This window comes from Drosophila arizonae, chromosome 2, assembly GCF_054131065.1.
Source record: "Drosophila arizonae isolate 15081-1271.41 chromosome 2, UAZ_ARI_1.0, whole genome shotgun sequence".
Taxonomy (NCBI): Eukaryota; Metazoa; Arthropoda; class Insecta; order Diptera; family Drosophilidae; genus Drosophila; species Drosophila arizonae.
In genome coordinates this window covers 12,876,352-12,888,962 of record NC_142922.1, presented here as the reverse complement: position 1 = coordinate 12,888,962, position 12,611 = coordinate 12,876,352, and the positions used below count along the sequence as shown (strand labels likewise).

The window sequence follows — 12,611 nt, the reverse complement described above, 5'->3', positions numbered from 1 at the left end:
ATTCACTGCAAAATGTAAATTGTCATGAAGACATTTCAAATTCTATAGGGTTATCTAGGTGTCCGAAAAGCAACTTTAAGTATTAAAAAAGTTTTAATTAATATAAAATCACTGCGCAATTAGCGAAAATATCGATAATGCTTCGTAAATAGATAGTGACATAAGAAAGATAATGCTAATTGTTAAAATGTACAATATTTAAAATTAGTAACTTTAAAATTACGTTGTTAGTGTGGCCAGACTTTAAAAAATCTGAATTAATTTCACTGAGGTGGTCGGTCAGCTTGCCCACCGAGTCAAGCGTTGCCCCATTAATTTCAAAAGTTACGCGCGTAGTTTTTACGCTTGCGATTCTTCCGTATTCGCCGCTGAATAAGGATTATCCGCAGGGTTTTTCACACGTCTCAGAGTAATTCCCAATTTGAGTTCACTCAAGAAGTCGGTGGTAGCTGGCTTCTTTTCAGCACGCGGCTTAACGCCACTTATTGTCGCTGCTTTCTGATTGACTTTCTGTAAAATTGAATTCATTGTGAAATTTGTAAAAAAAATCAGTGAAGTGGATAATGACGCACCTTTAGTGATACGCCTTGTCGTATACTTTCTAAGAAAGCATCGCGATCACCAGCCGGGGCTGCAGCCGCCTTTTTAATGGGCAACGGCTGGGCGGATCCAGGCGCTGGCGGCGGTGGTGGTGGCATTGGGGCACCCGCTCCAAATGATGGTGGAGGAGGTGGTGGTGGCGGTGCTCCTGATGCTGGGGGTTGTGGTGCTCCTGATGCAGGGGGTGGCGGTGGCGGTGGTGGTGCATTTGCTTTTATTGAATTTTTTGGCTTTTGGAGCACCTGCACAGGAGGCAATCGGGCTTGCACTGGAGCTTCCTTAATAGGCGGTGGAGTTTGCTGTTTAACCGGTGCGTAGTCCACTGGGGCTCTGTTCCAACTGGGCTGCACAGGTGTGGCCTTAATAGGGGCTGGAGGCGGCTGCCTAGACTGTGAAAACTCCACTGGAGTGCTGTTCCCACTAGGCACAATCGTTGGTTTTGGCGGCGCCGGGGGAGCCACTCGTATTGTGCCCACCTTGCGTTGCGTTTGAGGCGCAATCGTGGCATACGTTTCGTTCTGTGGCTTGAGTTTTGGTGTGGAACGGACTTCTGTAGCTGATGGATAGACGTGAGTATTGGCCGCAGTCACTGCCGAGGGCGGAGGCGGTATTTTGGGTCTGATCGGCTGCGGTGACTGCAACTGAACTGGTACAACTGTACCCACATCCTGCTGCCTGTTGTGGCTGGGCTGCGCTGAAGCCAGGTCTATATCAGATATGTCCCTAAATCGAGACGTAAGTGTCGCATAATTGGAATAGGTAGCGGGCGAAGGAGCCTGCCTAACCGTTGCTGGTGCAGGTGGCACTGGCGGTGGAGCTGGACGTGGTGCAATCTCATTATCTGTGGATATTGTGGCATAGAGAAGCTTTGGCATCTTTTTCTCCTGCTCTTGCGTTTGTTGCTGCTTGTTAGGCTGTAATAAGGAGTTAGATTGGCATTTGTATAATAGGTAAATATAATTTGAGTGGTGTCCATACCATCCATGTGAAATTAGAGTGCACAATATTTTTAATCAGGTCCTGCCGCCGAATGCCGGCCACATCCTCCTCGGTAATGCCGCGCTCCATCATGTACTTCTTCAGCACGTTGTCATTGGCGCCTGCATTCAAATCGAAGGCATTTCGAGTGCGATCGCGAGTAACATCTCCGGAGACATGCTGGAAGCCGACAGGCCCGCTTATCTCATACTTTGAGCCCTTGTTGCTGACCACGACGCTGGTGGCAAAGCTGGGGCCTGGAACGGCACCTGAGGCGCCCGTGAAGCTGCCCAAGCTATTGGACGAGGATGATTTGCTCATGCTGAGGCTGACACCGTCTCCAAACAAGCGGCGTTCGCTGCCTGGCGATGCTCTGATTGCGGGCGGTGGTAGAACAGCTGGCGGAGGGTGGTCGAAGACGTTGCTGCTCACCTGCATGCAGGGCGGCTATAAGAAGAAGAGAAAACGAGCTACTATTTAACAATGATAATGATAATGATGATGATAATGATAATTATAATGATCATGAGGATGAGGATGACTCGCATTATGATTTCCACTGCCGTCTCTTTTCCATTGGCAATTACCACCCAGTAACCGGGGCCTTTATGGCTTCGAACTATGTCATAGACATAGGCGCGCCGCTGCATTGCCGGCATCTGCTCAACCTGGTCGGATAGGTGGGCCTTGCGCAGATACAACTGTAGCATCTCATCGGTACCGAGACCTCGCACATCGAACGTCTTGCGAAAATCGATGGCTTCGCCCTCCAGCTGCCTAAACTCCACCGGCTCGGAGATGTAGGCGTACATCGCCGTATCCACATCCATGCTTTTAGCACCCTGAACAGCCTGAAAAGCGATACGTGTACGGGCACTGCATTAGTGGCGCTGCTATTAAAGAGCTACGATTGCCAACCGCTGGGCTAGGCCAGGCACCCATACGTATCCGTATCCACGGTGGCGCATTATCTTCTAGCAATTCGCCGATAAGAAATGTTCACGCAGCTCGTTTAATTTTAGTTTTTTTATTGTTATCAAATTACGGATTTCTGTCGTTGAATTTGCTGGTGAATCATAGAGCCAAAGACTCAGGCAAAGACAACGACAAAGACACGCATCCAAGGCAGCCCACTAAAACGGGCTCCATCTCTGCTCTATATGCACATTACATTTAATTTCACATTCATTTACCGTAATGGAATCTTGTAAGACAGGGCGGACCCTTGGCGTATAGAAGTGAGTTCCGTAGGTGTTTACCGTGCCGTTCAGCCCAAACTAAGGTATCGCACTGATTAGCGGAGGTGGTATGTCATCGCATTTACTCATTTACTCATTTTGCGAAGCTTGTTATCTGGAAAGGCAGGCACTGATAACTGCCACCCAGTAATCACCTTTACCTGGAGCGCTGTTTGGCATCGACAGCTTGAGCCTAAAAGAAAACATAAACAATGAATATTTATATACATACATATGTATAAATATGCATGTATAGAACATATATGTATATATGTACATTTCTATCAATTTATATTAGTATTTTAGATATCTGGAATTAGATAAGTTTGCGTAGTATATCATTTAGTATAGTATGGGGTCTGTCTATAAAATGACTAACTGCGCACGGTTGTTCAGTATTCGTTGTACATTGATATTCTGAAACAAAAGAGTAAACTGAAATTGTTTTATTGCCATATATGTATGTATGTATGTATACCGAACAAGCCATGGCTAAAGCCAGGTAAAGTAGTAAAAACCTAAAATCATAAAGAATGATATATGTAATGTAATAAAGCATAAAATATAAATAAAAAATATTTTATGAAAATAAACACATAATAAAAATAGTTTATTAATATTAAAAGGCTTTGGCTAAGCTATTCTTTATATTTAATTTATTTATATATATAGAGCTATGGGAAGATATTCCGAAAATTATAATAAGAACAAATTATATATACGTATATATGTATATATATTTACATTTTATTAAATTAAATATAGATTTAGTTGAATTTAAAGTATCTAAAATTAGAAATTATTGCTATTGAAAAAAAAAAAAAAAAAAAAAAAAAAACTAAATATAAACATTAGCTTTAATATTATCAGTCAGTTAATGACAGAAATATCCGGATGATAAGAGAAACATGTTTGGAATTTAACATCGGAAAACTGATTCATGAAAAAACCCCGTTAACTATGTCATAATTATTAAAAAGATTTGGTACACATCTAGGGCGAAATTCTTGTATTAATTTTGTCAAATGGATTAAAATGATAACCTACTTAATACTATTTATTTTAAATTTTATATTATTTTTGTCTCCAATTTCTTTTTGTAATGACAAGCTGAACGATCATTATATATTTTCACACACTTCATGTCACTTCACTTTACTGCACTGCACGATTGACTCCCACCGGGCCTTGGCGACTGAGGAAATTCTGCAACTGCTGCCCTTTATATAGGGCGGCTCTCACCCACACACCGAGCTGCGCTCAAATGCTGAGCCCGACGTCAGGTAGGGCTCGTTACAGCCGAACTTTAGGTGACCAATGAGAGCACTCTCTGCTGTTCTCTGCAAGCAGTCTAGCTTTAAATGACCAATGGGAACACCCTCTGCTGCTGCAAGCAGCCAAGCTTCGTTTTACTTAAGTACTGCTGCATACATACATACATACATACATACATACATACATACATGCTCTTCTGCAGTTCTTCTCCTTTGCTTGCTTGCAGACAGGCGGAGAGACAGACTGTGAGATAGACAGGGAGACATAGACATAGGCTAAGCTGACAAAACTGATTGAAGCCTCAAGCTTTCGTATGCGTGTGTGTGTTTGCATGTACATGTTTATGCGCTGTTTCTTGTGTAAGCAGAAAATAAGGTAAGAATTATTCACACATCAGTCAGAGGCTCAGAAGATCTCGTTTTAGAGTAGTCTCGACTTGTTTTTTCATTATTAATTATTAGTTTTGAGAGCTCAAATTCTGCAATTTTGGTCATCAAATTATTTACTTCTCCGCTACTTTTTGGTTTACCGCATACGATTCAAGACTTCCTTTGACAGATTTTCAAATTCTTAACGTAACGTAAGCCCATGTTGTCAATCAAACTGAAACCTTGCTGAGCAAAGCAACCCTTTTTTCCCACTTCCACTGACATATTTATTAATACGGACTTTTGCTGCAAACTTCATTTACAATCAGAGTCGTTGACAAAAAGCATTGCAATTCGTTAAATTTAAGGCTTCAAAATAATAAATAGTACAAAACAATCAGAAAATGGATCCGAATTTAGTTTTGTATGGGGATGGTGAGTTCTTAATGGCTGAATTTGAGCTCGATGGAGATTTGGTTGTGAACAGCGATGAACTGCAGCCGGGTGCCACTGTGCTAGTCTCCAATGAGACAGATGGCATTGTTAGCCACGAGGATCTGGCCAAGTTCTTTGAGATGCAGTCAGGTATTCCGATACCCGCAGACGAGGCTGTCGAGCGCACATTGGCTGATCCGGCATTGAAGCAGATACTGCAAAAGGCCGATGGCAAGGTGGACTTTGATCCCGAGGCCGAGCAAGAAAAGCTGCGCGAATTCCTGTCGGGAGTGAACAGCAAGAAGACAGTCCCGGAGAAAGCTGCCGCTCCAGTTGACGCTGTGGCCCATAAGCTGTCGCAGTCATCGGTGTCGCAGCCACGCCCCCTAGTGCCGCAATCAACCGTTTTACGCTTTATTAAGTGCTCCAATTGCAATGGCCTCTTCGACACGCCCTCGTTTCAGGATCACAGCTGTGAGTACGACTCGGAGCAGAAGCCAACGGTTCGAGCGGCAGCAGTGCAGGAGAAGAAGACATCCACGCCACCCAGAAAAGCGCCTAGTGAGCGCATCATCGTTGAGAACCAGGTGCGCATTCGTCGCTATATGAAAGACGAACTCAAGTACGATCTAGAAACGGGCTTCGACAGCTCCAAGTCCAAAAAGACCACCACGAAGGGTCCCAATGAGTGCAGCATCTGCGAGCGCAAATTTGTGCACACCTCCGGCTTGGTTCGCCACATGGAGAAGCACGCCCTTGACCTGATCCCCACACAGACGAGCATCCAGCAACAACATGTGGCTCCCTCGGCGCTGGGACTGCTGGTGGTGCTCAAATGCGAAAACTGTGGCCGCATCTTCTACGACGTCAAGCTGGCGCTGGAGCACATCTTTGTGCATCAGCTGCCCACGGATGCAGCTGAGGCTGAGCCTGTGGTTGAGGATGAGGTTGTACTGAAGAAGCAGCTCAAGGAGCTCATGCTGAAGGGCGAGAATCTGCTCTCTCTGGCCGCCGAGATGGGCAGGATGTCGCTCAAGAACGGGGACGAATATTTCACTACGCTCGTTCTCGGCAATGTGCTGCAGTGCGAGTTCTGCGACTTCATCTTTGCGGATGTGTCCTTCCTCCTAGTGCACTCGGCCACGCATCTGCCGGAGCGTCGCTTCGAGTGTACCGCCTGTGATCTACGAATGACCACCGCCAAAGAGGCCAGTGTCCATTACCAGACAGACTGCGTCTATATGCGCGAAGGGCTCAAGCAGCTGCAGGCGCAGCCGAATCGCTTCTTTGTGTGTAACGTCTGCGAACTGAAGTTTGCCAATGTGGAGCTGCTCCAGGAGCATCGGTAAGTGTGCTTTAAAGTCTGACCAAAATTTGCAACTGCATCTGCATAGCATCCTCTGCCTTCCGTGCAGCTATAGCTGTTATCACTACTTTCCTCGGCTCAGCGAGAACGGCAAGCGCCTTGTGTTGCCATGCGAGTTCTGCACCACGAACTTTGAGTACGCGCACGAGATTCAGCCGCACTACGAGGAGAAGCATCTGAATAAGAAGAAGCGCGAGAAGGAGCTGCGCAACAGTGGGAGCGCAGCCACGATGGGCCGTTTGCGGCAATATCTGTGCGACATTTGTGGCAAGTCCTATACTCAGTCCAGTCATTTGTGGCAGCATCTGCGTTTTCACCAAGGTGAGTGGCAATGCAGTTAGCACCGACTTACATGTAGGTAACGTTGTTCAATTGCCCGCCAGGTGTGAAGCCCTTTGTGTGCCAGGAGGAGAACTGTGGCCGCAAATTCACCATACGCCCAGATCTCAATGATCACATACGCAAATGCCATACGGGCGAACGGCCGTATCATTGCCTGGTGTGCGGCAAGCGCTTTCTCACCGGCTCTGTCTTCTATCAGCATCGTCTCATACATCGGGGCGAGCGGCGGTACGAGTGCGAGGAGTGCGGCAAACGTTTTTATCGTGCTGATGCACTAAAGAATCATCAGCGTATTCACACCGGCGAGAAACCCTATGATTGCCCCTTCTGTACCAAGACATTCCGGCAGCGTGGCGACCGGGATAAGCATGTACGTGCACGTCACTCGCACTTGGACGCAAATGCACGGCTGATGATGCAGATGCAAAAGTTCGAGTTGGAGACGGCAGCCGCATTGAAAGCGAAGCAAATGCAGGAGAGCGGACTTGAATTTGTGGTTGATTCGGTAGCCGACACAGTTATGCATTCGCCCACGTCGCCCATGGCGCATGAGCAACAGTTTGATATGGTTGAATTGGACCCCAGCGATTATGGCGACGGCTCCGAGTATGTGCAAAGTATGTCAATGCCTCTTAATAACGAGGAGCAAGACCTTATGTCGTACGTAGACCTGGAGGCAAAAGAACCAATAGAGCAACACACTTTCCAGTTAGAAAACAACGAAAATGTTAAAGTTGTGGTGGTGGAAAATAATACTGCGAACCCGTTTTATTTCTAACATATGTATGTGTTTCTAATAATTACACTTCTAGTTTAACTTACCTGTAAATGTAAAAATATGATTAATTTAATTTTAATTTATTGGAAATAAAACACAACCGCATGCCTATAAAACAGATGGTATTTAAATTTGAAATTGATTTGCGGCCAACACCACATCTGGCAATATTACAATACTTAACAGTGTTGACTATCGCAACTAAAGATTGCGATAGGTGGCAACGTTTGATTTGACAGTTCATGTGTCTGGTAGCCATTTTTGCCGTCCTCTTTCTTTTCGATTTTTCCATCGTATACGCCAACATGGGTTTCGCTACTCTCTGGTACTCGCATCCTCGTAAATACGGCCAAGGCTCCCGTTGCTGGTAAGTAAAATGTAGCCAGTAAAATTTTGCATCTATTGCTGTATAATTTGCATGTATGTCTATTGTTAAACCCGTATTTTGTTGCATAGTTGAGTTGCTTTGTGTCTTTGAGGTTAAGCACGCCTTAGTTTCGCATGGCGCATACCGCCCGTGTATTTGTTTGTGTATTTGTATGTGTATGTGCTTGTACTAGATGTTGAATTTGCTTAAATATCAATTTGCCCCCGGTTGAGTACGGAAATATGCGAGAACTTCTTTAACAATTTCCTTAATGAAGGGTGGCCAAAGCAAATGTTGTAGCTGGCACTTGTCATTTTCAATTGGAATGGCCCGGCCAGCTGCAGCGACAGCTGTGCAGCTTTATACGATTGTTTAACAGAAGTTAACTGCGATTTAATAGCCAAAACAAACAGTTAATGTGTGCTTTATTTAATATTTTAGCCGTGCCTGCTCAAACCGACATGGTCTGATCCGCAAATACGGCCTGAACATTTGTCGTCAATGCTTCAGGGAGTACGCCAATGACATTGGCTTCAAGAAGGTAAGCTAAAAGTGAAATATTTCTACTCGTGTTCCATGTGCTTATTCTTCTTCTATTTATTTTTTCAGCTGGATTAAATATCCGCTTCATTCTTTGGCGTTTAATGCGTCAATATTTAAGCATATTAATTTTAGTAGTCGCTTTCGAGGGACTACATCTATTAATATGCTGGCAACAACAGCAACAAAGCAACAACACAGTAATCATCTGGAGATTTAAATGAAACCAAAGGCATCTGAACTTAAGGACGCACAGGGACAACTAGATAAATAGAGAATCATCTCAAATCAGCATTCACCGATGCAAAAGAGTTTACAAACTAAGTGCTACCAACGCCGAATTCAATTCCATAAGTCCCTAACCTAGCAGTTGTTATCTTCTGAGAAGGTTCTTTGTTTAAATCTCCCTTTGATTAAATATATAACAAGTCACGTAAAATATTTTGTTTACCTTTGCATCCTTATTGTATGTACATTTCACTGGAAATGCCGGAAGCAATTGAACGACTGCAATGTCTGCTTTCTTCAGTTACTTCCTCATTTCTATAATATTGGGTTAGTGGTGTCCAGTGGGCTGCACTTAAGCTGCGCTTGTGTTGAATAGCATCAGCACTTGGAGCAAAATAAGCAACAGAAACCAGTTTGTTTAGTGGCTCGCTGGCTAAAAGAGCGAATTGACGCTCTCTTAGCTGCCTACGCAGCTGGGGCCTCAGCTGTTGCTGTTGCTGCTGGCGCTTTGGTTTGTTGTTTATCTGCTGAAACTTCAAATTTTGCACATTCGCCCGCTGAGTTTGTTTCGACCATTTGAACTCACAACAACGCGTCGCGAGTGCATTTGCAACCCAAACTATAAGGTTTTAAGCGTGAATAATACCAAGTAAATGCCATGTACGCGACGCTTAATATTTGAGCGAAAAATAAAATAAATAAGTGGTCGATAAAAATCAATTTCCATAGATGTGAATAAAACTTGTTGACCTGGTTAAGTTTTGAATTAAATGAGAAATGGAATTGCCTGTGTACCTGTTGCTTTTGCTGCCACTTCTGAGCAGCTTTTGCTTTGTGGCCACGATCAATGATGCAACAACAGCAGAGGCAGCGACATGGCATCGCAAAAATGCAACAGCGACACGAGCTGATGCGGAGGCCTTTAACCAAGGCAGTAGCCGTGCTAGCGGTTCCCGCGGCCCCAAATCTCGTACTGTTGCACAATACAAGCTGCCGCTTGATGCTACACAGATGACGCTGGAAGGCAGAGATAGCACGGCCAAAGCACAGCCTAAGCGTAGGCGCACCCAGGTGGTTATGCGGCGCAGACCTACCACAACATCTACAACAACAACAACGACGACGACGACAACAACAACTACAACAAGTGAGTTAAGTTTAGACCGGACCTGCATTAAATGGACTTTAGCCTATGTCCATATGACCGCTGCAAAGGCAAGCCAGTCTTACCGCTGGCACTGACCTAGCTTTCGGGTTTTAAGATTGGTAAAGACAACTAACAGCAGCAGGCCGTCTGAGAAGCTGTCTGACTACGAAAAGAAAACAACCAACCACATTCGATAATTATGCGGCTGATAACTGGAGCAGTCGCTGTAGCTCTGAGCTTTCAAATTCAAATTGTCTTTTTTAGTAGTCGTGAACGACCTTGACGAGCGGGACGCGACGTATGCGATTGTAATGTTGAATGCTGCTCGTACTCATTGAAAGCTTAAAGTATTGACTTGCATCTCTGGTTAGTGCTTGCATTTTAGCAAAGGTACTGAATGAAATACTCTTATCAAAGATATTGATTTTTGCCATCGAATTGTCTGCATGTACGCCATCTCGAACGAAAGCCGCGCAGATTTGAATAGACGAGCCTTGAACTTGGGCCTTAATTAGCACGTTTTATGATAAATAAAGTTTTGGTGTTTTTTGTTGTATATTTTATTCGGCATTGAAGTCTAGAGATGACACTTATGGAGTTAACAGATCAAATTGGGTCACTCGTTTATTCTCTATGGCCTATTGTGTGGCATCTTAATTCAACTGTTGCAATTTCAATTACAATTAAAACACGATTTTTCGGCTCCCACAGTCTTTAAAGCATCTTTCTTGAGGTGTTATTTTTGGCAAAGCAATTTATATGTAAAGTAGTAAAACATGCGATGCCTTTAAAAGACAGAGAGAGACATAGACCCTAAATTCAACAAATCTCTGCTCTTATGCTAATATAAATTTGTTAATTATAAATATTCACATATTGTAAATTTGCGACTTTTAGTGTCAATTTTTTTGCAATTCTTTGATTTATTTTAGCTATTTATAATGGATGACATCGTTTTGGAAGAAACAAAACCAGTAAAAGCTGTTAGAATGATGTAAAAGCTAATGACGAAAAAAGGTTTACAAATTCAAATTTTAAAGTTAAACAGTTCATATTAACTCTAATTGAATTTAATTACATCGTCGCCTAGAAAAGCAAGTTTCATTCTAATTGTTTAGTTAACAAAAATGTTTAGTCCCTCCACTAAATACCGTGTGATAATCATTCCAGTCTTTTGTAAACTAGGCCAGTAAGAAGCGTTCACACAGTGAATGGGCATTTGTAATTGGTAACAGAGTAACTGGTAACAGTGTGTGTCAGGGGGAGGGGTGCGGACTCTGGACTGTGTGTTGCTTTGCGCTCCAGCGCCAGCGGCAATATGTTGCCTGCAGGCGTACAAAGATTCACTTTCAATAGCATTAACAAAAGCACTTGTTTTACGAGCCGGTTAACTGGGTGACGGGAACTGCGCTTTGGTTGTCTTGCAACGCTTGTTATTTGGAGCAGAACTAGTAATGACCATTGTTGACTAATCCATTTATCATACGTTCAGCGCCCCGTCCAACTTTGGCGAATGGATTCAATTTCTTCAATCCCAGATTTTGGAGCTTTGGCCAGCAGAGCCTTGTGCCAGTGAGTGCGCCCACCAAGCAGCCTCATCCACCCAAGAAGTTTACACACACTGCAGCTGCCGGCTCCAAGGAGGAGAAGTCCGCTTATCGCAAGCCCTTGAAGACTACACCAAAGCCAAGGCGTAAACTGAATACCACAACAGCAACAACAACCACCACTGAGGGACCTTTCCGCATAGCATTGCCAACGCTGAACTTTCCAACTGCCACTGCCGGAGCTAGCGATAAGGAGAAGGATAAACGGGCTGCCGCTGATCTGCGACAGCGCTTCAATTGTCCGCGCGAGAATGAGGTGCGCTTCCAGCTCTTTCCGAAAATCTGCAAGTCCGACAAGGACTGTTTGGTCTGGCAACGGGATGAGATCTGCTGCGACATCTTTGGCTCTAGCAGCTGCGTCGCGGGCATTGCCAAGCCACTCGAGGAGACGGCACACGCACGTAAGTTCACGGCGCACAAGAAGCCACATTGGATGCATTTAACGAAATTCCTGCTGCAGCCATATTGGGCCTGATACCACGCCGCTGTCCGACTCGTCCGCTGGCTGAGCTCTGGTGGGATGTGCAGGAGTGTCACACGGACATGGACTGCTGGCCGCGCGTCTGCTGTCCCGATGGTCGCCGGCGCTACTGCCGCACATCCCAGCCGGAGCTGGAGACTGTGCCGGTGCCAGTGAAGCGTTCATTTGATTATCGTAAGTTCATTTACATATAACCCTTCCAGCTCATAGTTGATAGCTATATTTTTCATTTTCACAGTTACGGAATACTTGGAGTGCACCGCACCGCCGCCGACGATTTTTGATTTGCATCCAAAGGCTTGCACCTCCACGCTCGACTGCTTTCCCAATGTGTGCTGCCAAGAGGCGGGCTTGCGGCACTGTCGTCCGCCCAAGAAGTCGGTGCTCACACTGATGGCCAATTTCCTGAACGTGGACTTTGTGAAGCGCTTGACACAGAATATTGTTATCAAGTAACTGCAATTCAGTTAACCCAGACACACACATACGCACATTCATCTGCACTCATGTACATACATACATGCATACACACTCACACACACACACACACACATGTATTCATATTGAAATCTCGTTTATACGAGGATTTATTGTAGATCTATTCAAACTTTTTTATAGCATTAAATTAGTATTTCGCTTGAATTGTTATTTTATATTGAATACAAATTTATGCAAACTGGTTTTATATAAATTATTTTCAATAAAACGTTAAGACACACGCATGTTTTATTATTCAATTTCGTATATTTATATTTCTTAAATATCATCGTTTTCACGTGTAAACGATCCCATCTACCTGTAGATATGTATGTACTTTTATTTACCTGATTTCGAAATCATTATTGTTCTTCTTGAACTGAT

General features: G+C 44.2%; 4 protein-coding genes across 5 annotated transcripts; 3 read left to right on the top strand and 1 right to left on the bottom strand.

Annotated features, from left to right (window-relative positions):
• Window positions 1–74: 74 nt before the first annotated feature.
• Whamy (WHAMM and JMY related) lies at window positions 75–4,009 on the bottom strand. 2 transcript variants are annotated; one of them, XM_018014443.2, is made up of 6 exons: window positions 3,864–4,009; window positions 2,772–3,009; window positions 2,166–2,429; window positions 1,579–2,025; window positions 573–1,514; window positions 75–510 (listed from the first exon to the last, which is right to left on the bottom strand). In XM_018014443.2, exons 3-6 carry the CDS (start codon window positions 2,406–2,408, stop codon window positions 340–342), a joined length of 1,803 nt encoding a protein of 600 aa, XP_017869932.1. In that variant the 5' UTR covers window positions 2,409–2,429; window positions 2,772–3,009; window positions 3,864–4,009; the 3' UTR covers window positions 75–339. The 2 variants fall into 2 exon arrangements, with proteins under 2 accessions (XP_017869932.1, XP_017869941.1); XM_018014452.2 differs by lacking the exons at window positions 2,166–2,429; window positions 3,864–4,009 and having other exon boundaries at window positions 2,772–2,995.
• A 545-nt stretch (window positions 4,010–4,554) lies between these two features.
• On the top strand, window positions 4,555–7,496 carry topi (matotopetli). Its single transcript, XM_018014373.2, has 3 exons — window positions 4,555–6,239; window positions 6,310–6,581; window positions 6,644–7,496. Exons 1-3 carry the CDS (start codon window positions 4,864–4,866, stop codon window positions 7,378–7,380), a joined length of 2,385 nt encoding a protein of 794 aa, XP_017869862.1. The 5' UTR covers window positions 4,555–4,863; the 3' UTR covers window positions 7,381–7,496.
• A 90-nt stretch (window positions 7,497–7,586) lies between these two features.
• Window positions 7,587–8,726, top strand: RpS29 (ribosomal protein S29). Its single transcript, XM_018014660.2, has 3 exons — window positions 7,587–7,747; window positions 8,189–8,288; window positions 8,357–8,726. The coding sequence occupies exons 1-3, from the start codon at window positions 7,623–7,625 to the stop codon at window positions 8,363–8,365; spliced, it is 234 nt and encodes a 77-aa protein (XP_017870149.2). The 5' UTR covers window positions 7,587–7,622; the 3' UTR covers window positions 8,366–8,726.
• Window positions 8,727–8,860: 134 nt separating this feature from the next.
• LOC108618479 (uncharacterized) lies at window positions 8,861–12,482 on the top strand. The gene is made up of 4 exons (XM_018014508.2): window positions 8,861–9,662; window positions 11,155–11,670; window positions 11,730–11,924; window positions 11,989–12,482. Exons 1-4 carry the CDS (start codon window positions 9,293–9,295, stop codon window positions 12,204–12,206), a joined length of 1,299 nt encoding a protein of 432 aa, XP_017869997.1. The 5' UTR covers window positions 8,861–9,292; the 3' UTR covers window positions 12,207–12,482.
• The last annotated feature ends 129 nt before the right edge of the window (window positions 12,483–12,611 follow it).